Here is a 26,255-nt window from a genome sequence, read left to right as displayed (position 1 = left end):
CACAGCTGCATATCAAATCAGTACGGTGACTAGCGCCCTCTAGTCTTTTATTTCAATATCATTGGCTTCACTCTACACTTGCATTAATGTTGTTCTGCCACTGTTTCTCGACTACATGATGATGATTCATGTCCGTTTTAATCTGATTTGATCTTACAAAATGTCATAAATTAAGTCTAATGCATAAGTAAGTAGAAGTATTAGCTAATATTCGCTACATTCCTACATGTCTTCTTCTCCAGCCACAACAATTTTGGTGTACTGCTTTTCAAATGACTTTGAATTGCAAAAGTTTTGTGTGTGATATGAGCGTGTTCAGTGCGGTCGGCCAAACTGTAGCACACAAATGTTAACGAAATTTTTAAAAAAATTGGATTTGGATTTATGCTGGTTGTAGCCCAAATAAAGCACTAAAATTGCTTGTCGATTCCTGTGCAAGCAACTTTACGGCAAGAACCTTGACAGTGCGACTTGTCCTTGATTGTTGTTCTAGCTTTGATATCAAAATGGATTCATCGATGTAACGTTTCTATTTTTATTAATCTCACGTTTCACAGAGTCCAAATCACCTCATCTGCAGAAACATATCCCTCTCTCCGGTTCTCTTGTTCTCCTTGTGATTCGGTACGAGCGTTCTTTCGTTAGGCTATGAATAGACGTCACGCTATTCTTATCCTCCACCAAATCCTTTGATGATTTTCCACTATGATGACTGAAGGGAGGAAGAGGAGAAAGAGAAGGGATGAAGGATCGAATGTTGGGGAAAGGGAGGGAAGTGAACGGTGGGTTGGAGGACAGATGAGTGATGAGTATAGTTTGTGATGAATGATTGCTCACTGATGTGCTGTGCATGTTGATACGAGTGTAGTTGGATGGGCTGCTGAGACTAAAGGAATTTATAGGAAAAAATCTTGTACCATGAAATGTGTCTCATAAAAATATATATAAGAGGATGGATACAGTTTGCCTCGGCTGTGTGTGCATGTGTGGGTGTGTGTGTGTGTGTGTGTGTTTGAGTTTGAGTTTACGAGGTCACTTGTGCCCACTGGCTAAACATGCTGCTGTCACTTACATCTCACTATATATAGAGAAGTGTGTGTGTGTGTGTGTGTGTGTGTGTGTGTGTACATTCTGTACCTCACCTGGGGTAGCTCAGCAAAAAGTGTGTATACCTTCTATATGTAACCTGGGGCAGCTCAGCAACTCTGTGTGTGTGTGTGTGTGTGTGTGTGTGTGTGTGTGTGTGTGTGTGTGTGTGTGTGTGTGTGTGTGTGTACCTTCTCTACATCACCTGGACCAGCTCAGCAAAAAAGTATGTGAGTGTGTGTAACTTTTGTACATCACATAGGGCAGCTCAGCAACAGTGTGTGTGTAACTTTTGAGCATCACCTGGGTAACATAGAAATAATGTGTGTGTGTGCCATATGTACATCACCTGGGCAACTCAGACATAATGTGTGTGTGTGTGTGCGCCTTCTGTACATCACCTGGGCAACTCAGACATAGTGTGTGTGTGTGTGTGTGTGTGTGTGTGTGTGTGTGTGTGTGTGTGTGTGTGTGTGTGTGTGTGCCTTCTGTACATCACCTGGGCAACTCAGACATAATGTGTGTGTGTGTGTGCCTTCTGTACATCACCTGGGCAACTCGGACATAATGTGTGTGTGTGTGTGTGTGTGTGTGTGTGTGTGTGTGTGTGCCTTCTGTACATCACCTGGGCAACTCAGACATAATGTGTGTGTGCCTTCTGTACATCACCTGGACAACTCAGTACAGAGTGTGTGTGTGTATTTGTGTGTTTGTGTGTATGAGAGATAGAGATACGTATTTTAAGTGACAGCAGCTTGTTTAGCCAGCGGGGAAAGGTGACCTCATAAACAGTAAAGCCCCCCCCCACGACCCCACCCCACCCCTCCACCAAACACACACATACAGATGTCTGTCAGCCACACAGGATTTTTCTCCTCTGAGGCTGATAGTAAGACTGACATTATTTCACCTTGTATAAAGAACGTAGAAGTGGAAATGTATTTGTAGTTAACGTAGGAAAATGTTAAATCATGTAATATGTCGAAGGTCACGTGTTAATGAGAACATAACGATTTATAAACAAGTCATCTAGCATGGATTATGTGACAGGTCCTTAATTATATATAAACCTGTAAATATACTAGCAGTGAATGGGATGACATTTGGGATTTGGACACAAACTATACATTGAATAACATATGACACATTGAGTCAGAGGCTTAATAACTTAACAAAAGAAAGAAATGCCTAAACTGTACATTTCTTTCTATAGATACACTATACCAGGGGTTGGCAACCTTAAACACTCAAAGAGCCATTTGGACCCGTTTCCCACAGAAAAAAAAAACCACAGGGAGCCATAAAACCCATTTGACATCTAAAATGAAGATAACACGCTGCATATACCATTTTTACCTTCATGGAAAGTGTAGAAAAAAGTGTAGTGTGTTGCATTTATGAAATCAATGAACTGCTACCGAGTAAACGAAATTTTATTTCTGCAAGCAAACACGTTCAAATAAAATGTTCAGTGTCTAATTGAGTCTTCGTATTCATGACATCAAAATTTTAACTTGCCGGCTGCAGCAAACCAAAAATGCGCCTACTTCTGTGTGTCGGGTTTCGCAAGTCGACAGTTATGACGCATATTTTGAGCGACAGACAAATTAAACACGGTTTATTTTAATGTTACAAGAGCATCATGATCTTAGAATTTAGAATTACTTTTAAGAATTACTAAAATTACTTATTAATTAGAATTACTAAAAACAGTTTAAAAAAAAAACTAACTAATTAAAATAAAATAAATTTAAATTTAATATTTATTTTACAAATCTACAGGGAGCCGCAGCAGAGGGATGAAAGAGCCACTTGCGGCTCCGGAGCCGCGGGTTGCCGACCCCTGGTCTATACAGTTTAATCTGATTTTGAGAACTGAGAGTTAAGCGACTTACTTAGGGGACCAGCAGTGCCAGCTTGATGGACCTGGGATTTGAACTCACAACCTGCTGCTCAATAGTCCATCACTTTAGCCACTATGCTACCACATCCCCTAATTCTAATGTAAGAGCATACAGTACAAAACGCTTACAGCTGTATTTCTATTTGTATTTGTATTAGCGCTGTACGAGTACATATACAGATACACATGTAAATGAATTTACTGGAAAGTCAAACCACATGACCGCATTGGCTCTATTTCATTAGCGGTTTTATGTCAATCATGATCACCATGTGTGCTTTTCCGTGTGAACGTTTGAGGATTGATGGATATATAGATGGATTTATGGATGTTCTCAAGAAAGGGATCGATCTTCTAGCAATAAAAGGCTCTATTAAGCTCAATTTCAGTACTTGTTTATTTACTTCACCACATCATGGAAATGAAATGAAAGAAAAATGTACATAAAGTGTTGAAGTTTTTCAGCAGCTGAATGGAAACCCGTGCTGAATATACTGCTTCTAAGCACTGGCACTGGAGACTCCTTCCATAAATGTTGGGAATACATCTGCATGGACAGCCTGAGACTTATCTTTCTTTGGAGCACTGTTGCATCAGTCAGCTTTATGGTCGGTTCTTCATCAGGGATCATTTGAAGACTCCGGCAGGAAGGAATTAGTATTGGGTTTGTGGTGAACTCGGAAATTGCGCTGACCTACAGCATTAGTTTCTCAGGAGGAACTATACTATAAACTGTACTATATACTATAAACTGTTGTAGAAAGGACATGATTTACATTTACATTATTTACAGTCCATTATCACCCAAATGAGGATGAGGTTCCCTACTGAATCTGGTTCCTCTCAAGGTTTCTTCCTCATATCATCTCAGGGAGTTTTTCCTGCCAGCATTACCTCAGGCTTGATCATTAGGGGAAAACCTTAAACTTCTTATTCTGTTTCTATACATCTGTAAAGCTGCTTTGAGACAATGTGAATTGTTAAAAGTGCTATACAAATAAATTTCAACTGAGTCCTGCAGTTTGACCTAACAGCCATCCGGTCTTCAGCACGGCTTTTCAGCCACTAGCATCACTCATTTTCGATGGTTTCGGAACCACATTTAATATTACTGGTGGCTTTTCTGAACAGATTTCCAAATGAATCTGACCCAGATGCACCGTCTTAGTCATCCAGCACGAGGATGTTATCTGTAACCGTTATTTACGAGGATGCTGCTCTGTGTAGGCTTGCTTTATTTTGTCACCTTATGTTGCTTTTTTAATTCAAAACTCAGATTGCCATCTGCTCAGTGATGAACAGACTCCATGATTAAAATAAAATGTCTTTTGCTAATGTTACTGTGACATAAGGTGATGAGGACTTCAGGGTTTGTTTATCATGTATTCATCACGTTTATCTTGAAATGTACTTTCGCTCCTTTTTTCAGGTTTTTTTTTTTTTTAGACACAACTGATATTGAAATGACTCTGAAATTATATCTGTTCACACACACACACACACACACACACACTCTGTACAATGAAGTCATCAGTAGGCGTTCCTACTACTGGTTGCAATAGTAATAACGTTTATTCCATATCAGTTTTCATGTTGTTAAAATGAAATATTCTGGATGGAGAGTTAGTGTTTGTGTAAAAAATTCAGCATTACGTCACATCTACATCATATCATATCATACAAGACGACAGAGAAGTGACGTGTGCTCTACTGTCTTCACTCCCACTGGGAGTCACTGCATATTATTTGGTCACCCCACTGGACACGCCCGCATCTAGTCGCATACGTGTCTCAGTTAGAGGTCTTCTCGTGTCTAAAGAAATGTACCCGACCCAAAATGACCTTTTACCTGAACCCGAAGTGCATATATTTTTATTTTTTTAAGAAAGACCCGACCCGAGACAAACCCGAAAGAATTTGATCCGAGTCCGACCAGACCCGTTGGCTTTTTTTTTTAACCCGACTGGACCCGAATGTTGCGTAACTCTACACTAAAGTAACCGCTACAGCGTGTATTCAAAATTGATTGACAGGTCTGTTTCGCCAGCCACACGTCGCCAGCCACATGTCACAAGCGGTCTTGGCAAACAGAGGAGAGGTTGGAAAAGGACTCGAGTCGATGCACACACGCGAGATATAGTTTGGGTCTTCTCGGGTCCCTTTGGGAAAAACACATTCATTTTAAATTACCTGAGACCCGATGCCGCTATTATTATACCTGACCCGTGTCCGAGGTACACGTGAAACGTTTAGACCCGAACCCGCTCTGGTCAGACCTCGGGTTTTCGGATCTAAGTGGACCCGTGAAGACCTCTAGTCTCAGTGTCTCAGTGCTCGCAGAACTGAATCGTTCACATGAACAACGGACAGTTTATTAAAGATTCTGCTTACACGCTAAATTATGTTTCACCACCTGTACTGTAGGAAGATGCCGGAGTTCCTCGTCTTGATATTTTCACAGAGTACACTTTGCACTCTGCTTTGTTTTGACTGACATTGTTAATTGCAAAATACTTTTTTTATTTTGTCACATATACATTTCAGCAAAGTGAAAATCTTTCTTCACGTATCCCAACTTTGGAGGTTCGGTTCAGAGCACAGGGTCAGCCATGATACAGCACCCCTGAGGTGGAGAGAGGGTTAAGGGCCTTGCTCAAGGGCCCAACAGGGGCAGCTTGACAGTGCTGGGGCTTGAAGCCTGATCAACAACCCAGAGCCTTAAACACATGAACCACCACTGCCCCAATTACAACTGCACACACCAGCACTTTATTCATGACGGTCATACTGTTCTTCCAGAGACCTCTATACATTACATACATTTTTATATTTTCCCCTATATTACTATGCATTTCACAGCATACCCTGCAGTGTATGACACAATATCACATGAAATCAGAGCATTTTATAAAAAAAAATACTGATCCGTATTGAAGAATCGCAAAATAAATTTCAATTATTATAAATAATTTTTCCATAAGGGAATGAGTTTAAACTCTTATGTGAAGCCTTAAGATTAGTTAAACACACAAAAGCCCTCAAATTGATTTCTCTGTTAGACAAAAAATAAACTAATTTAAAATAAAGCCCTTTTTTGATTTATTTTGATACATATATTTATTTACCAATTAGTATTATTTTGTTTAATTTATTTTTGTCTATTTTTTTTTTGTCTGTTTGTTTTATTGTGATCTATGTTTTTTATTGGTTATGCTCAACCTATGGCTGATTATTGTAATGTTCCTTGTGATTTGATTATGTACCTTGTTTGTTTGCTTATGTTTGGTTATAATAAAAATAAAAATAAATAAATAAATAAATAAATAAATAAATAAATAAATAAATAAATAAATATTCTATAAGGGAACAAGAAATAAAATTTAAATGAATACGACAGAATCATCACCAGTGTGTTTGAAAGCCAGATCATAATCACAATGTCTAGGAATGTAATCAGAATTCTCTCTTATTCGTCCAAAAGAGGAAGACGACCCTGATTCCCAGCCCAGCTTTCTTATATAGGTTCTCGTCATCTATCGCGCGTCTTCACCCTCCAGTCAACACCAGCAACCCTCCATCACCGCTGCACCCCAGCTGTTTAACTTTGTCCAGGACGTATATATCTGGATCAAGGACGGACCGAACCTTTTTTGTTTTTTTTCGAATGTCTTTCATGCACTGTTAGTTAAGTAAGCAGTGAGGGAAACAGGAAACTGATGAAGCCAAGCGTTGGGTATTTTATCTGCTGTAAACGGTGACAGATGTGGAGGTATACAAGAGAAAAAACGAGAGAAATGAGCAAACCAGGTGTGTGTGGATGAGTTACAAAAAATGTCTTTGCTATGAACTTTTCTACTTGTGTACTGTATGTCTCGTGAGCCGTTTATTCGAACCTTGCTTAGGACGTATTTATCTTTCTATACGTTTACACGTCTCTGTTTACAGCAGCCTTTAACTTTCATTACCAGTTCATGTTTCCTCTTTTCTTCTGCTCATTTTAACAGCAGCTCTGTCACATCCTACCATCTCTGTCATAAAATCTATATCAGTCCCATCCCCCATCACCTCATCTCTCTCTCTCTCTTTCTCTCTCTCTCTCTCTCTCTCCATCTTTCTTCCCTCTCTGTTTCTCTTTTCATTATTTTATTTTTTCTGTCTCTCTCTATATATCTTTCTTCCCTCTCATTTCTGTTCCTCATCCTTCCTCTCCATCTCTTTCTCACTGTTCTCTTTGTTCCTCTCTCCATCTCTTTCTCCTCTTTCGCTCTCTGTTGCTCATTATTTCATTCTTTTATTCTCTCTCTCTCTCTGTTTCCTCTTCTTTTCATTCTTTCATTTTCTCTGTCTCTCTCTATATATCTTTCTTCCCTCTCACTTTCTGTTCCTCTTCCTTCCTCTCCATCCCTTTCTCACCTTTCTCAGTGTTCCTCTCTCCATCTCTTTCTCCTCTTTTGCTCTCTGTTGCTCATTATTTCATTCTCTCTTTTTTCTGTCCCTCTCTCTCTCTGTCTCTCTTACACTCTCTTCTCTCTCTGTCTCTCTTACACTCTCTCTCTCTCTCTCTCTCTCTCTCTCTCTCTCTCTCTCTCTCTCTCTCTCTAGGGCATTAACAGGGTCCTCTGCTAGCTTATTCATTTCAACTCGTCCAATTAACACACAGCTTGTGCCTTTGCTCCTTCAGTTCTGCTTAGTTACACTCAGAATTGATATTATTACATGTATTAATTATGGAGAAAATCTAGGGCACTGATTCATTGATCTAAGATGCCATTTGTTCAAAGCACAGGAATGTTAGACAGTGCTAGAAGTAAAGAGAGACAGACGTGTGCATACACAGCTGTGCGATGCATAAGTATTCACACCCCCCATCCCACATTTTGTAGAGGGATTGAAATAAACTTGATTGGGATCGGTATCACAATAAATCTAACATTTAGGGCAATCTTTTTAATGATTAGACAAACACAAAGCACACAGGGTTACATAAGTATTTACCCCTGACAGAAGAGGAGATACTGTCACAATGCCCTTTTCTTTATAACAGCCAGGTCGTATAAAGCATCAGAACTTCCTGTGTTATAAGCCTAATGTATTCCACATAGTCAGGCATTTTAATTCAGGTATAGCCGTTTCCTTTCCACCAGAATGACGTCCTGACTTCATATCGCTTCCGTAATAAGCTACAAGGTCAACAGTACGCAGTGATGAGCAGCTCGAGGTGTCCCTGCCTGTAAATCAACTCCAGTGGGCTGTGATCAGGATGATGGCGGTTATGTGAAGGACGGCTTTAACTCATCCTCGAGGTGCATTTAGCAGTTCGGCATCTCGGGTTTGTGGTTACTGACGATAAAACGACAGCAAGGTCAGAAAGCCTGCAGCGGTGCTGTGTGCTGTATAAGGTTGCATGCTTGAGCACGTACGGCCTCCTGACTCAGCTGAACCCCAGATAGAACAAGAGAACAAGCCACTTTCACAAAAGGAGAAAATGTGTTGTAGTGCAGTTGAGAAGGTCAGTGTGTAGGAACATGAGCACAAGGGGATCAGCTTTCAGCTTGAAATCACAGAGACGTTGAATTCTTTAATCTGATGGACTAAACTAATCCGATTGTTTTTATTATACATTCAGTATTTATTTTTTATGAGCTTAGTTTCTTCTGCTTTCCAAAATGTGAAAAAAATAAGACATCAGTGAGACTGACAGGCACAGAGGCCACACCCCTTGCAGTGGGCCTGACAGGCACATAGGCCACACCCCTTTCAGTTAGATTGAAAAGCACATAGGCCCTGAAACACCCCTTTCAATTAGATTGACAGGCTCAGAGGACACACCCATTACAGTGAGACTGACAGGCTCAGAGGACACACCCATTACACTGAGACTGACAGATACAGGGGCCACACCCATTACAGTGAGACTGACAGGCTCAGAGGACACACCCATTACACTGAGACTGACAGATACAGGGGCCACACCCATTACAGTGAGACTGACAGGCTCAGAGGACACACCCATTACACTGAGACTGACAGATACAGGGGCCACACCCATTACAGTGAGACTGACAGATACAGGGGCCACATCCATTACAGTGAGACTGACAGATACAGGGGCCACATCCATTACAGTGAGATCGACAGATACAGGGGCCACACACATTACAGTGAGACTGACAGATACAGGGGCCACATCCATTACAGTGAGATCGACAGATACAGGGGCCACACCCATTACAGTGAGACTGACAGATACAGGGGCCACACCCATTACACTGAGACTGACAGATACAGGGGCCACACACATTACACTGAGACTGACAGATACAGGGGCCACACCCATTACAGTGAGACTGACAGATACAGGGGCCACACCCATTACAGTGAGACTGACAGATACAGGGGCCACACCCATTACAGTGAGACTGACCGATACAGGGGCCACACCCATTACAGTGAGACTGACAGATACAGGGGCCACACCCATTACAGTGAAACTGACAGATACAGGGGCCACACCCATTACAGTGAGATCGACAGATACAGGGGCCACATCCATTACAGTGAGACTGACAGATACAGGGACCACACCCATTACAGTGAGATCGACAGATACAGGGGCCACACCCATTACAGTGAGACTGACAGACACAGGGGCCACACCCATTACAGTGAGACAGGAGAATATCTGATCTTACTGATGTAAACACATCTGAAGCATTACAGGTTCCTAAGCATTAAGCATTACGTTCTACATTTCTTTCAATTTTCAGTAATTAACCCCAGAAACAGTAGGATCACTCCCTTCATCCCTAATCTACTCCTTCATAGCTGTTCATACTACTTGTGTGAATTCTTGCACATTTGTGCGAGTAAGAGCGTTTGTCACTGTGAGTAAGAGCACTACAGACACACAGGACCCGCGCTCATCTTTACCGGACCTCAGAAAGTCAGTGATTGACTTCCTGTATATCAACTGCAGCTTTGTTTGTGGTGTGTTTTGTTTGTTTTTTTTCTGTTGCAATATTGTAATTATGGATGTCTCTCTTTTTTTATTCTCTTTCCTGCAGAGAGACACAAAAGGTCAGTTCCTGCTGGATCATGTCTGTAACCACTACAGTCTGCTGGAGAAGGATTACTTTGGCATCAGATATGTGGATCCTGAGAAGCAGAGGGTATACACACACACACACACACACACACACACACACACACACACACACACATACACACACTGAAGTAGTGCATAAGCTGTGCAAGTAAGCATACACACAACTGCATTCACAATATGTTGTTTTACACCAGAGCGCTGTTTTCCACTCCGACTGATCTGAAGGTGTTGATTCATTTTATGCAAATATAAATATAAAGCTCTGTTTTCCTCTAAATTTGCAGCAGTCACAGTTCCCCATGTGCCCTGATATACTTCAGATGTTTATGCAGCAACAGTTCCTCAGTCAAGCAGAAACATCTTTTATCATCACTCTGAATTATTCACACACATTTATGTCGGAATATTCATACACTTGTGCGGAAAGGGGGAACGAAATAGGCATTGGGATTGCGTCCAGGCACAAAACAGACGTTAAGGGATCGAGTCTTTTTTATGGAAGTCATAAAGTGTCTGATTCTCTGTCTCGTGTCTATTTTCTCACAGCACTGGCTGGACCCCAGCAAACCCGTGGTCAGGCAGATGAAATGTAAGTTTGTTTACTTGCAGATTTCCAAAAAAAAAAAAAAAAATCAGTATTATTGCTTCATTATTTTATGAGAATATTGACTGATTTTTTTTTAGTTTTTGAAAGCATCTTGGAGAAGCTGGAGATTCTGCTTCAGTTTTATTTTATGTCTTAAAATTATTATTTTTTTTGTTTGTTTGTTTTATCATTAGAACTTTTTTTTACTGGAAAAAATACGAAAAGCCAGATTATTTTTTATTGCACTATATATTGCATACAATTCCACTCATCTGCACTTCATTTACAATAACCACACTGCCACTGATCTTTATTCATATATATTCATAATACTACTTCTATTGTCTATTTTTTTTTCAATTTCTATTTTATTTATATATGTATATATACAGTTCCTCTCAAGGTTTCTTTCTTTACCAATTTAAGAGAGTTTTTCCTTGCCACTGCTGCCAGACTTGCTCATAGGGGGATAAATACATACAGATTGTGAACTATATATATATCTAATAATAATCTTGAATTTATTATTCTGTTAATTCTTTTTCTTTTATTATTCATTTTTTTCTTTTATTATTCCTTATGTTTACCTTCTGCTCTATGTTTATGTTCTGTAAAGCTGCTTTGAGACAATGTCTATTGTAAAAAGCGCTATACAAATAGACTTGAATTGAATTGAATACACTGTCTATGGCATAAAAATAGAAAACAAATAGAAAAAAGTTTCAATAGAATAAAATAAAATAAAAATTGAAAATAAAAATTATATATATATATATATATATATATATATATATATATATATATATCAGAAATGATTATTAAATCTCATATTAAAATGAGAAAAATCATAAACATTTTATCAGGATCATAATTTTTTTCTTGGGTCGTTCTGCAGGTCAGCAGCCATACACCATGTGCTTCCGGGTGAAGTTCTACCCCCAGGAACCCATCAAGATCAAGGAGGAACTGACGAGGTAACTGAAAACAGGTTAAAACGGCATTTAGGCTGAGATAATTTTTGAAATATTAGATTTCTGGGATCACTGGAAAGAGCAGGTTGAAGAAAAGAATATGAGCTCTGAGATGAAGTGGTGTGAGTTTATGGGTTGAGTAGAAGGTGATTTTTTTATGTGGATGACATTTAAAAAGGTTTTGATTCAAGTCTTTTTGTAGATTCACTTTAGACCGGGGATCAATAACATAAGCGCTTGTGTTAAGAGGCTTGTGTGCTGAAATCAGAGGGTAAAGTTTAAATGTGAGACTGGACTCAATTTTTGTTCTAAACCCAACACACAGACATTCACACACACAAACACAGAAACACATGCACACACACACATGCAAACGCGCACACACACATAGACTCTTGTAGTGTGGCAGCCTCATTAGCTTGGTTCTCTTAGCAGGGTGTCTGGTGTGTGTTCACCATCTGAGCTGTGAAAATAAGAAACGCCAATCATCAGTTCCAGTGCTTCTTTGCCCTCTTTTAATTTTTTTACTCTCTTCTCTTATTCCTCTCCTTTTCCACATATCTCACTTCATCTTTCTTACTCTCTTTTTCTCTGTTCTGCTAAGCATTTAGACAGAGTCAGAGAGCTGTGTGTATGTTTGTGTGTGCCTGTCTCTGTGTGTGTGTGTGTGTTAGTGTATGTGTGTTGGTAAGTAACACCGTAATGTTTCCCATTATATTCCCCTCAGACACTTACATCAACTTTCTTTTTTTTTATGAATATTTGATGTGTGATGCTCCATAAGAGGCGAACACTAACACAGAAAAACACTAATTAAACATGTGAATATAGAGCTGATTGTGACCTTTAGCTTCCCTGTGGCTTTTTAATATGAGTTATGTCTATATTTATGTTTATATTTATGTTATATTCAACCTTAAGTGTGACTATCAACATATAAAGAAATGCTGTTCAGGTTGCAGTAAAAGTAAAAATAAAAATAAGTAAATAATAATAAAATAAAAAGTAAAAATAAATAAATATCTTAGGTCATGATGCTGGGAAAATCATCAACTCTGGGGTGGTAACAGAAGCTCTGCATTACATCAGGCTGAATCACACCATCTCTCTGTTGAATAATTTCCTTCAAGTGTTTTATTTCTTATAAATAATAAATACTTTCCAAATAATGTGTAATGTACAAACATGTCATATTACCTTGAGCTGTATATGTAAGAAGAAAATAATTCTAGCTTTAATACGGCTCTTTGTTTACCCTTTTTTATGGATTAAGAGGTTAATTAAAAGTTCATAATATGGTGGCAGGACCTACAAAAATTGGTGTGATGCCTGTAAGCTTTTGTTACCTTCAATAAAGCAATTTCAAATTTATTCCGATAGGAAATATGGTGTAAATTAAGAACTATATGGAAGGAATAGGAAATTCAGTTCTTCTGCAGAATATTAAAGGAAGTGGACGTTTCACACTTCTGTGAGTTTTAGAGACTTTTCATGTCATGTGATCGTCACTGCTGCAGATGTTTTCTCCTTTAGTCTGAAGACACGTCTCCATGGTAACCGTTTCCTGGGGGTCAGGTTTGAATGGTAATGATGCCTTTTTTACAGTAGACCTGAAATCTTTGTTCTGAAAGGGCAGCTAGCATGACTGCACTCTGAATCACTCGTCTGGGCGCCGTTTCGGTGTAAGAACAAAAAAAATAAAATAAAAAATTAGCAAACCTCCCACACACTTTTTCTCTGTGTCTTACTCAGATACCTGTTGTACCTGCAACTGAAGAGGGACCTGTACCACGGCCGGCTCCTGTGTCCGCTTGCCGATGCTGCTTATCTCGGAGCTTGTATAGTGCAGGGTAACATTGCTAGTTATTGTTTAAAAAAAGCAGTCTTTTAAAATGTTTTTTTAACAATTGTCTTTTAACTTGTTGCTAATTTGTGTCCATTTGCACTAAAATTGTTTTTTTTTTATATTTAACATTTTTATTTGACACATTAAAAGATTTTCCAAAAGATTTTTAAACCACTTTTTTTTTTTTTTATCAATTTTGTTTTATATAAAATATCTTATTTTAATTTCACTTGAAACTTAGGTAAGTTGTACACATGATTAATATTTAAGCTAAGAAAAAATAAATCACCATAACTATCTGCTAGCTACCTAGCTTTGTTTTGATGAACTGTGAAATATAGTTTCCTCAGTTTGTGTCAAACTTCCCGATGTCTTGATTTTCAAAAAAAAAATCACCTGAATTTTCTTGTCATTTACTCAAGTGTGGATAACAGCTATGTCTTCAAACCTAAACAGCAGCTTCTACAGTATGCTAGTTTTGCTAAACTAGCATAAAATTGTTTCTGCTAGCTAGTACAGAAACAACACAGAATGCTAGCTACACAGAACAAAAGCCACTTTAGCATAAAGAAGCTTCTCTGTGATGCCTGTCATGAATGTAACCCTGCAAGACTGTAAATTAACGGGCAAATGAAAAGAATTTAAGGAAAGCTAGAATTTAAGCTACAGTCTAAAAGGCATTACAGTCATACAGTCTAAAAGGCACTAACTCGCTACTAAATATGAAGTGTCTTCACTTTAGAAAGGCTCTGTCATGAGAACATCACAGCGTGACATTTACAAAGCTATTACTGAGGTTTATGAGTCATGTCGGACATTATCAAATAACTTCTTCCTGTCGTATCTCACAGTACAGCAGAGCAAGCTCTCTGTGCTGATTAGCTTCAGTACAGTAAAAAAATCAGTGTGTTAGCTTCTAGCTAAGTGTCTTGATCAGTGTTGTGTTGATTTGTGGTGTAGCTGAACTCGGTGACTACGATGTCGACGAGCACCCGGTTGACTACATCAGCGACTTCAAAATGTTTCCCAAACAAAGCCTCAAACTGGAGCGCAAGATCACAGAAATCCACCAGAACGAGCTGAGGTGAGCGTGGTGTCTTTTATGCTAGTATGATATTTTTACCTGTTAATATTTAATTACTTCCAGTGAATTATAACTAGTTCATGTGGAACAATAATGCCATTTTTTTTTTTTACATCATGACCCTCATCCATAAACACTGAGTTCCTGAACACTGATGTTAGATCTCTCAGGCTTACAAGGGGTCTTCTGGCCCATTTGACACAGTAGATGTAGTAGAGTATTAGAACAGCTGCTAAGATGGTGAATGGAGCTTCCGTAATACGAATTAGTGAGAATGATAATCTATATTTAAAAAAGCAAACAGAATTGAGAACTGGGAGTAATGTCTGTCCACTAGGAGGCCATTTTGGCAAGACTCCATGACACTTATTTCATGAAAATTATTTAGTGCAAAGAGTTTCTCTTAGTGACAAAATTCTTAGAAATGTGGTTGTTTCCCCTTAAAATTGAAGAAAAGATCTTAGTAAAGGTAAAAGTTATTCACAAAGCATCTTAACCCTTAAAAGAGCTCATAAAGTCAAAAAGCCTTAGTGTAGTTGGAGTAGGGAGGATGACATTATCAGAGGAGAAAATGTTTATTTTCTTTTTTAGTTATTTGGTTATTTATTTATTTACGGTTTTTTTTTGGACAACCAATCACAGTCTTCAAAAGAATGTGTCATACCTAGCAACAGGGGTTAAGCTCCTCCTCCTCTCTAAGATAAATGTTGTTGTATTGTCCTTGTTCAGAGTTGCTCTGGTGTTGGTCCTAAATCACTCTTAAGATTAGATTCCTAGTTAGACATTTTCAAGCTAAATTAGGAGCTCTCTGAGATCATTCTCTTTATGAATACGTACCCAGGCTACTATCTACTTGAATAACGATTGACCTATCACACTGTAATGAAACATGAGCCTCATTCATATTAAAAGCAGCTGTGTGTTATTGCTCATACACAGTGCTAACGTTAACGTTAACTAAATTAGCATTACCTGGCAAACACATGAGGATCTTACAGTAATTCATCTCGCATCACTTCGCCCCTGTGTAGGGGTCAGTGTCCAGCCCTGGCTGAGCTGAACCTGCTCCAGCGAGCTCACACACTGGACACGTACGGCGTGGACCCTCATCCCTGCAAGGTACTAACTCCAACATCTTCTCTACATCTAGAGCTCAATATCAAATATGATTTCAGGAGATCAACGAAAGTCTATGTGCAGGACAATGTATTGTAAGTAATATTTTCTTTGTATGGTTATTAAAGCCATTAAAGTTGACATCACTTTTGAACAGTCTTTAATTGCTTTAATGTATTTTCAAAGAAAATATTAATTACTTTATAATACATTATCCTGCACATAGACCTTTGTATACAGTACATACATGAATTTCAGTATATATACATATTATATATAGAACCTTAAAGGATACTGTGGGGCACTTTATATTGACCCCAAACTATTTTTGACACTTTTTACCAGTACACTGGCATAACAGACCTATCAGCCCTTTTTAACCAGAATAAACTAAGTATTATATCAAATTATTTTCTGGCCACAGTTCTGATAAATTAGTCAGGACAATGTTAGCTTTCAGTTATAGATGTTTTATGATCTTTTTTTTTTGGATAACCCTAATTTTAGTGGTCGAAATTTGCAAATTTTACAACTTGGTGCTTCTCAGAGAATAGAAATGGGTTTGAAATCACCATTTGAGGCATTTTGTTTTACTTTTCTGTAGAAATATTGCCGCTAGTACGATAAGTGAAAACTACAAAGTCTTAAAGTGAATTTCAGTGGAACATGGACATACCAAAACAGACTCCTTTAACCTCCAGGAAATGTTAAGGGTTCAATCACAAATATCCTACTGGGTTCTTTGTAGCCTGTGAAAAGGTCCTCTATAGAACGTTTTATCGGTTTATTCTTTTATAACCGGGTAATTTATTGTCACTAGAAAACCTTTTTTTGGCATAAACTGTTCTTTGGAGCTAAGCAAAGAACCCAGGGTTTCTGGTCTGATCCCCAGTGAACCATTTTGTCTCAGAGTGTGATTGTATCATGCTGTCAAACACTTGAGCTGGGATTAATACTGCACTTTGCTCTATATTGCACATATTGTGTTAATGCCAGTCTCCACTTTTGTAGGCTTGTCAGCAAATTAAATCTGACCCTGATCCACGTTCACTCCTTATTTCAGGACTTCACCGGGGCAACGGCATTTCTCGGATTCACTGCCCGAGGCTTTGTTGTTTTCCAAGGAAACAAAAGGATCCACTTGCTCAAATGGTATGAACTGTTTGGTCACCCCTCTCCTTCAAAATCTCATTGTATTCAGCCTTGTTTAACTCTCTCACAACTCCCTGTCTTTTCCACCTTCCACCCAGTGTCTTTTACACTTTACAGTAGTATTTGTATCTTCATCGTTGAGTATTTAAAGGCAATGGCATGGAGGAGTTTGTGTTTACATTTACATTCACATTTACAGCATTTAGCAGATACTCTTATCCAGAGTGACTTACATTTGTCTTATTTCAGTTTATACACCTGAGCAATTAAGGCTTAAGGGCCTTGCTCAGGTGCCCTGCAGTGGCAACTTGGTGACCTTCCGATCAGTTGTCGAACACCTTAACCACTGAGCTACCACATCCCACGGTGTTGAATCTATAATGAACTTAGTTGTTGAGCTAATTTATGAGTTGCTCAGAAGCTCCAGGTTATACAACTCCATTTGACTGTATATGACTGTAGAACATTCTCCAGTTTTTATAACAATTTAGAATCACACCCTCCAGTTCCCTATTGAGTCTGGTTCCCCTCAAGGTTTCTTCCTCTTCCATAAGGGAGTTTTTCCTCACCACAGACCCCTCAGTCGTCCCAGGCTTGTTCATTGGGGATAAATACAAACACATTTAAATACAAGTCTAATATTAATCTTGAACTTTTGTCTAGTATTAATCTTCAACTTTTTGTACCATATTTCTTACGTTCTGTAAAGTTGCTTTGAGACAATGTCCATTTTTAAAAGCACTATACAAAGAAACCCAAAACGAATTGAATTGAATGTTTGTCATCTTTAGGTAATTGTGTTTGGAAGCTAGCCAAGATCTGTAAGGATCTGTAAGAGATGGACTTTTTATTTTTACTATTTCAGTTCAATACAATTTCATTGCTTACAGAAATATAGCAATTTTAAATGTACATTTTCAATTCATGCCTAATGAGTAAGTCAGAAGTGACGTTGGCAAAAAAAAAAAACAACTCCCTGTGTAAGAAGGAAAACCTTGATAGGAAACAGACTCTATAGGGAACCTCGTACTCATCTTTTGACACCAGAGAGTAGCAACACCGACCATTCCCCTTATATAACCGTGCACTAAATGGTCACAGTGCAATTGTGTAATACATTCTAGCTATAATGTAAAGTTTGTCTTGTTTTTGTCATCCTTTCATAATATGTAGAACTGCTTACCGTGTAAAGATGATGTTTGAGTAATATTTCAGTGCAATCCAAAGGTCACATGATCCCGTCTTCTCTCCCAGGCCGGATGTCAGCAGATTTAAGTTTGAAGGGAAAACGTTCTACGTGATTGGAATACAGAGAGAGGTAAGTGCCGTCACTTTGTTATCTTATCTATAGTAGCATCCACACTATGTAACATATACAATTCTACACACAATACAGTGATGCCTCGAGATACGAGTGCTTTGACATACGAATTTTTTGAGATACGAGCTGTGATTCGACCAAAATTTTGCCGTGAGATACTAGCATCCGAGCTGATGGCCGATAAAACTGAAGTCATTCATTTCCTATGGAGAGACGCAAAGGCGCTGCGTGAGGTGCCGACCATCTGCGGATCCGTAATTTTCGGATCCGTTTTGAACGCTGGATTCGTTAAAAAATTTGAACTTGTGCGACTACACCGCATCCGATATGCCGACAGGTTTTATTAAAACGACCGGCAGATATTAGTGAGGAAAGAGTTACAAAAAAGGCAAAAACAAGTGAAGAGAAAAGCGATGAAGAAAATTAAGCAAAATGAATGTAAAGAAAACAGAAATTGTAGCAATTAAGTTTAGTTAAGTGAATTTCAGTTAAGTTCATTAATTTTAGTGACGTTTAGTTAAGTTCCATTTAAGTAGAAAGTAGCATTAAGAGTGTACAGTAACGAGTAAGCGAACGAGAGTGAAAGTGTACGTACGAGACAAAATTCCGCCTGTTTAACCCTCCCGCAACCTCCATGCTCATCTTCCGTAAAGTAAAACCAGTTTATTTTTTTTAACATTCTCTTTTCTTACTTTATGTTTTTATACAATATTTGTCATTTATAGATACGGGTACTGTACATTTTTCATATTCAAAACACATAAACAAAACAACTGGAGTGGAATTTTGCGAGCTGGAACGGATTAATGGGATGTCAATTCATTTAAACGGGGAAAATTGTTTTGAGATACGAGCAATTTGAGATACGAGCAAGGTCACGGTACGAATTAAACTCGTATCTCGTGGCATCACTGTACATAATATTCATGTTTGTAAATATGGAGTTTGTCAGTGATTCTTAACTCTTTTTACCAGTGGAAAATAAGAGTTTGCTCCTGTTTTGTTGTGTCCTTGTTGAGCATCGGATGTCTTTGTCTTGTCCCACTCCATAGTGGAGGTTAATATGAAGCTTCTATGAATGTAGACACTCAGTAAATAGTGATATCAAACTGTAAAATTCCATGTATGGTAATTCAAACATCTCACACTGACAGCCTACAATGTTCTGACTAATTTAATATCAGCCTTCACACTAATTGAAACCATCCCATAACTCGATTTGTACTGGTAAAAAGGGTTAAATTAAATCCTCTGTGAAAGAAATTAGAGCAACTCTTTGTATCATCTCATGCATGTCATTTTAAAAAAAATGGCTTCCTGTGTAAGAAATATGATTCAGTCTTGTCATGCTCATCACCCTGTTTGTGTCTTGCTGCTTAATATCCAGTTTTACATGCGCTTCTGTCTCCTTTTCTCTGTGTGTGTTTTATTCCATTGCTGGTGAGTAAACGCACATGTCATAAGCATCTACGATACACATCATACCACCTTCATACTTCCTTTCTTTGCCTTCTTTCTCTTCAAGCATGCTTGAATTGATAGAAAGTTTAGTGAATTTGCCCAGCAATGTAGAAAGAGTGCAATGTATCTGGTGTAATTTGACTGATCAGATAAAATGTTCTAATAATTGTCTCTTAATTTATAAATGACTGATCATTTAGTACATTGGTATCCAAATAAATTCCTTGCTTACAGTGTACAATCATCTAACGTGACTCATAGTGAGCTTGTAATTCTTATTAGAACATGGTTATTAATATAATCGTCTGATATAATAAGTCTAATCCACATTTATGCGTTTTGCATAGGGACGCTAGAACTGTCATGGTAGCACCCAAAGTGCCCCAGCAATTCAAACATTTTAACAGCTATTTACTGCGTGTTGTAGCACCTGATTCAGTTTGTAAGCACCTTTTAATTTGTTTCTCTGTTCAGGTGTTTCTACCTTAGTCTCAATCATAGGTTGTATGTTTTGCCACATACCTCTAGCTCAGAAAGGGGAAGGGAAGCTAGATGGATAGAGCATGTGCTAGGACATGTCATGTACCTTTGCCTTTCGGTTTCTTGTAGCAGGTGCAGCTTAAAAGTAATAACAGGCTATATTTAAGACAGACAAAAGAGCAAAAGGGTCTACAGTGAAAAGTTCTGAATAATTTTAATGACAATGATAATTATTATGTAAAGCAAACAGTGACGTCAAGAGAAACTGGATCGTGTGTAACACAGGATAACTATTTAGCAATAGGATAACTATTTAACATTCAAGACACATCCCACCCCCACCACCAAAAAGTGCCCTGGGGTTACTTCGTCTCCACGTGAAGGTGTTGCTCTTTTACAGGGTTTGCATTACATTACAGAACAATTCATTTGTTTCACATAATGACAGAAAACATAACAGAACAAAATCAGCAGATTGCTTTTTTTTTTTTTGGAAGCCCCCACAAACAGACAGAAAACTATCAAACACCACCCATAAAACATATAAGTTGATATGGTGAGACAGCAGGAGAATACAGAGAAAAGAAAGAGGAGTGACAACGTGAGCTTCGGAAACATTTCATACCAACACAAGGTGTCATATATAAATTGTTTAATCCAGTAACTATATCTTGCATCAAAAAGATTATTATGTTCTGATGTCCTATTATGTTCTCTAACCAGCTACAGAGTTAGACTACAGCCTTTAAGATTCTGATGCTTGTGGCCAGAAAGGTGTACAAAAGATATGATGACTTTGGCCCAGATTTGAAATACTTTACACACTTTACACACTTCAGATGCTTACAGTTTGTCTCTTTCGAACCATAGGACATTTTAGTAGCCATAACTGATGTGATGGTACCTAACAATGTTTGGCTTTCTGGAGTGTGATATCTGATGGATGAATTTGGAGAGATTTGGTGTTTGGTGTACGTTGTTTCCAAGTTAAAAATCATGACCATTCCCAGGCTGTGCACAGATTCTCTCTCTCACTTTCTTCGCAGTGATTAGATGTCGTGACACATACTGAATCATTGTCTTCCTGGCTCCGGGATAAATCCTAACTAAATCCAAAAGTACCATGCTAAGGCCACTTCCTGGCTCCTGGAAGTGATACTGCTCTCTCAGGGCCTCTCTCTCTCTCTCTCTCTCTCTCTCTCTCTCTCTCTCTCTCTCTCTCTTTCTCTTTCTCTCTCTCTCTCCCTCTTTCTCTCTCTCACTCTCGCACTTTCTCTCTCTCTCTGAGCAGCATGCGAGTCTGTATTGATTTCTGCCAGCTTCAGTCTAATGCTTAGACAGCGGTGAATCGATCCCCTGTCTTATATTACACAACATGAGAGCCTAATGGAACAAATTCTCTTGACAGTTCCGTTTTTCACCTCCTCCAGAGCACATGTTCAACTTGCTCTTAATGCAGCACATATATTTCCCTCCTACCCGTCTGGCACATATTCACATTCCAGTGCATATATTTACCCTCATTCAGCATACACACATACAGTAAAAACCCAAACATATATCATTTCTGAATGTTGCTGTAGTTAACATAGGTTGTTGAGCTTTATTGCGATTGTTGTGGCCAAAAATGCTTAATTATCTCGCAGCTTTTTTCAACATTTTTTTTTTTTTTTTTTTGGAAAACCACTCGAAATTGGACGAATTGAAAGTACAGGTTTCTTCTTGTAAACTCCTGTCAGTAAAGACACATATGTAATGACTTTCTCTGAGAGCTGCACTCATGTTCAAGGCACGTGAATGGACGAGGTCTTTGGTTTAATGCGTGATCACGTGACACGTCAAATATATAGAAAATCTGTGGTAATGAAAAAATAGTAATAAAATAATGTTTAATGTTGGAGTTTGCTTGATTTCGTGTTCATTTCTGCGTGCGCAAAAATCATGAATCCTTATGGGACTTTTAATGGACACCTAATAGATGCATTGATATCGGCAAAGTACATTTTTTTATATCAAGTTATTCAAGTGGGGATGTGGTAGCCTAGTAGCTAGGTGTTGGACTACTGATTGGAAGGTTGTAGTGTAAAATCCCAGATCCAAGAAGCTGCCACCACGGGGCCTCTGAGCAATGCCCTTAACCCTCAGTTGCTCAGTTGTATAAAATGAGATAAAAATGTAAGTTGCTCTGGATGAGGGCCGTAAATGTAAGTGATCTCGGTTCGATTTTCCTGATGATATCAGCTGCTACACGCATATAGACAGAGTTTTCTCTCATTGAAGCTTTTGGGCTGACAAAAGCTACGATTTTAATAGTTGCCTCTGCCATGTAGTTACACTCATTAGCTGTTTTACTTGTTCACCTACTTGACAGAGGCAACAAATAAAAGATCTTTTAGTGTTTTCTTGGATTGAATGTGCATCTACCATGTCGTCACACTCATTGGCACTCGAGTTATGTTGTAGTTATACAGTTACTGATTTTAGCCTCTTGGTTATTAATACTGTACATGTCACATTATCACTGTAGATATTCACTATACATCTGAGTATTTTTGTAGACTCCTGTATGTAGGCCGAGGTGTATGAGATAAAATGGCAAATCGGTGTAACTTCATGACAGATTTACTTCTTCCATTTCCTGCTTCTCTCATGCGTGTGCAGAAAAAAAGAGCTAGTCTAATGCACCTTCATTAGTTTAATGCACACTCTAGTTCGGATATGTTGCTCTGTGGAAAACCTCTGGTCCCGCTACAGTTTCAATCTGTAACAGAGGGAAATCTAATCCAATTAAATGACTGACATACGATCATGGAAGTGTAACCTTAATATCAAGCCATGTGTTTAGTGCTCAGGCTGTAAGTATTCCCTCGCACCAGCACATCGAGGGAAAGCTGTCAGAACTAGAGGATTGGAGAAACATGTTTGATCATAAACTTGGGACACAAATTAATTATTCTGTAATGTAATGAATGACGTTTTACATTCGGTCAAATCAGTAGTAAATCTTTGGAGGAATAACTGTGTATTACTAAAAAAAAAGCATACTCTGTGTGTGTGTGTGTGTGTGTGTGTGTGTGTGTGTGTGTGTGTGTGTGTGTGGTGTCAGCACAGTGACTAATTTTAGCATACAGTTAATACAAGTAGTGTCCTTTAAATAAAATAAAAAATGAAACATTGGCTAACAGATATAAGTGGAATAAAGCATTTAAGGACAATAAGCAGGAACTCTGTTTTATGATATCTATTTTTTACTTATTATTATTATTATTATTTTAATATTTTTTAGTATTTCGCCCGATCCGATTGATTTATTTGTAAGAAAAAGGTTGGACTAGCAGTTTCTTCAGATTATTAACAGTATCTTTTTACTTCTTTAGTTTTGCATGGGGGCTCCTACAAGTCTGTGTAAAAGATTTTGTTCTTTAGTTAGTATCTATAACCTGCATGCAGAAATCAGCTCACATTGACACTGGAGTCATTGATAATCCAGATGGTGATATGTTCATCTGCTGCCGTGCTTTGTGTCTGATGGCAGGCAGAATGATTTGAATTAATTTGCATAGGTGTAATTGAATATATACAGTAGTGTATCTGTAGTTATGTAGTTTATGTACTGCATAGTCAATGTAATGCTGCTTACTGAACAAGTGAGCTGTGCTTTCTACTGCACTATTGATTCCCACTCTCACATTCTGCTCGTTCATTCTTCCTATAATTCGACTGCGCTTCCAGTAAATAATACTAAAGACCTTCATTTCAGTCTCTCTGTCTTGGTCTCTCTCTCTCTCTCTCTTTCTCCCTTTCTCTGGGACAGAAGGTTTAGGGTCAGCAGTTTGTTCAACTCTTATTAGATTTCATTATTGTGTTCTTTATTGACCTCCTTCTCACGTCTAAATCATTCTCTCCTTCTCTTGTCCTTCTCTCCTCCCCTCATACACCCTCCCTTTGTATTGGTGCTTCCGCTGACTTCACTTTTTCATCTCTCTCTCCGCAGAAGAAATTGGTTCTGACGTTCCACACCTCCACACCAGCAGCCTGTAAACACCTATGGAAATGTGGTGTAGAAAATCAGGCATTTTACAAGTGAGTGCGTTTCTCACACAAACACACATACACACACATACACATACACATACAGTACACACACAGACACACACACACACTGGTTGGTTACTCCATAATGACAGCATTAGAAGAATCACATTTGTTGAATTACGAAACAATTAAGGAAAAGGAGTTAATAATAATTTTTCCCTTTTTGCTACAGATGCGCAAAATCGAGTCAGATCAAGACCGTATCCAGCAGCAATATATTTTTCAAAGGGACTAGATTTCGCTACAGGTATGATTATCAAACTTATATACTTATAGTTAACCTTTATAGATCGGTTGAATAGGAATGTCACAATTTTTTACTTTAAGTTGTTTTGTTTCTGTTACAAATGCTTTATAATATTATTAATGAAAAACATCCTTGATTTGACAGCGGTCGTGTTGCTAAAGAGGTGATTGAAGCCAGTTCAAAGATCCAGAGAGAACCCCCTACCTTTCACAGGTCAGCGTTACACCTATCGCATCCGAAGGCCACTAAGAGCCGACATAAAGCCGTATAATGATTTTCTTTAGAAACCTTCTGATGGATTCACAAGTCTATAGAGGAACTCATTTTGGATGAGTATTATTTGATTTCCTAAGTTTGTCGCACTGAACTGTTACAAACAGTGTTTTAGTAGTTGCTGCACACTTTACAGAAGGACTCCTTGGGACTACTATGGATGTTTAAGAGTATATTAAAGGAATTCTACTTGGAACCTTCTAGGAATCTTGTGTCATGTACACACGTGGACAAAATTGTTGGTACCCTTCGGTCAATGAAAGAAAAACTCACAATGGTCACAGAAAATACTTTAATCTAACAAAAGTAATAATAAATAAAAATTTTATGAATGTTAACCAATGAAATTCAGACATTGCTTTTCAACCATGCTTCAACGGAATTATTTATAAAAAATAAACTCATGGAACAGGCCTAGACAAAAATGATAGAACCCCTAGAAAAGACTGAAAATAATGTGAAATGTGAAGTGAAGTGACATACGGCTAAGTACGGTGACCCATACTCAGAATTTGTTCTCTGCATTTAACCCATCCAAAGTGCACACACACAGCAGTGAACACACACACCGTGAACACACACCCGGAGCAGTGGGCAGCCATTTATGCTGCGGCGCCCGGGGAGCAGTTACGGGGTTCGGTGCCTTGCTCAAGGGTACCTCAATCGTGGCCGACCCGAGACTCGAACCCACAACCTTCGGGTTACGAGTCAGACTCTCTAACCATTAGGCCATGGACTGCCCTACCAAAGGGACATTTTAATTCAAGGTGTGTCCAATAATTAGCATCACAGGTGTCGGCAATCATGTAATTAGTCATTGGGCCTATATATAGGGCTCCAGGTAGTCACTGTGCTGTCTGGTGATACGGTGTGTACCACACTCAACATGGACCAAAGGAAGCGAAGGAAAGAGTTGTCTCAGGAGATTAGAAAGAAAATTATGGACAAGAATGATAAAGGCTATAAGACCATCTCCAAGCAGCTAGATGTTCCTGTGACTACAGTTGCACATATTATTCAGAAATTTAAGATCCATGGGACTGTAGCCAACGTCCCTGGACGTGGCCGCAGGAGGAAAATTGATGAAAAAACAAAGAGACGGATAATCCGAATGGCAACAAGGAGCCCAGAAAGACTTCTAAAGAGTTCCAAGGTGAACTTCATGCTCAAGGAACATCAGTGTCAGATCGCCTCTTCCGTCGTTGTTTGAGCCAAAGTGGACTACATGGGAGACGACCAAGGAGGACACAAATCATAAAAAAGCTAGACTGGAATATGCCAAACTACATGTTGACAAGCCACAAGGCTTCTGGGAGAATGTCCTATGGACAGATGAGACAAAAATTGAATTTTTTTCAAAGGCACATCAGCTCTATGTTCACAGACGGAAAAATGAAGCATATCAAGAAAAGACCGCTGTCCCTACTGTGAAACATGGAGGAGGCTCTGTTATGTTCTGGGGCTGCTTTGCTGCATCTGGCACAGGGTGTCTTGAATCTGTGCAGGGAACAATGAAATCTGAAGACTAT

General features: G+C 38.6%; 1 protein-coding gene across 4 annotated transcripts in view; it reads left to right on the top strand.

The window, feature by feature from the left end:
• frmd3 (FERM domain containing 3) overlaps window positions 1-26,255 on the top strand; it is a 44,120-nt gene that overhangs the window by 5,221 nt on the left and 12,644 nt on the right. The window contains exons 2-12 of one of the 4 annotated variants that reach the window (XM_027167251.2): window positions 10,054-10,158; window positions 10,641-10,683; window positions 11,576-11,654; window positions 13,404-13,501; window positions 14,458-14,581; window positions 15,613-15,700; window positions 16,761-16,849; window positions 18,077-18,167; window positions 24,109-24,194; window positions 24,379-24,453; window positions 24,598-24,666. In XM_027167251.2, coding sequence (XP_027023052.2) covers window positions 10,054-10,158; window positions 10,641-10,683; window positions 11,576-11,654; window positions 13,404-13,501; window positions 14,458-14,581; window positions 15,613-15,700; window positions 16,761-16,849; window positions 18,077-18,167; window positions 24,109-24,194; window positions 24,379-24,453; window positions 24,598-24,666 — 947 coding nt within the window. Of the gene's footprint in view, window positions 1-10,053; window positions 10,159-10,640; window positions 10,684-11,575; window positions 11,655-13,403; window positions 13,502-14,457; window positions 14,582-15,612; window positions 15,701-16,760; window positions 16,850-18,076; window positions 18,168-24,105; window positions 24,195-24,378; window positions 24,454-24,597; window positions 24,667-26,255 lie in introns of all 4 variants that reach the window. The other 3 variants (XM_027167254.2, XM_027167250.2, XM_027167253.2) reach the window with 3 other exon arrangements.

Source organism: Tachysurus fulvidraco, chromosome 14 (genome assembly GCF_022655615.1).
Source record: "Tachysurus fulvidraco isolate hzauxx_2018 chromosome 14, HZAU_PFXX_2.0, whole genome shotgun sequence".
Lineage (NCBI taxonomy): Eukaryota > Metazoa > Chordata > Actinopteri > Siluriformes > Bagridae > Tachysurus > Tachysurus fulvidraco.
This window is presented reverse-complemented; position numbering and strand designations above follow the sequence as displayed.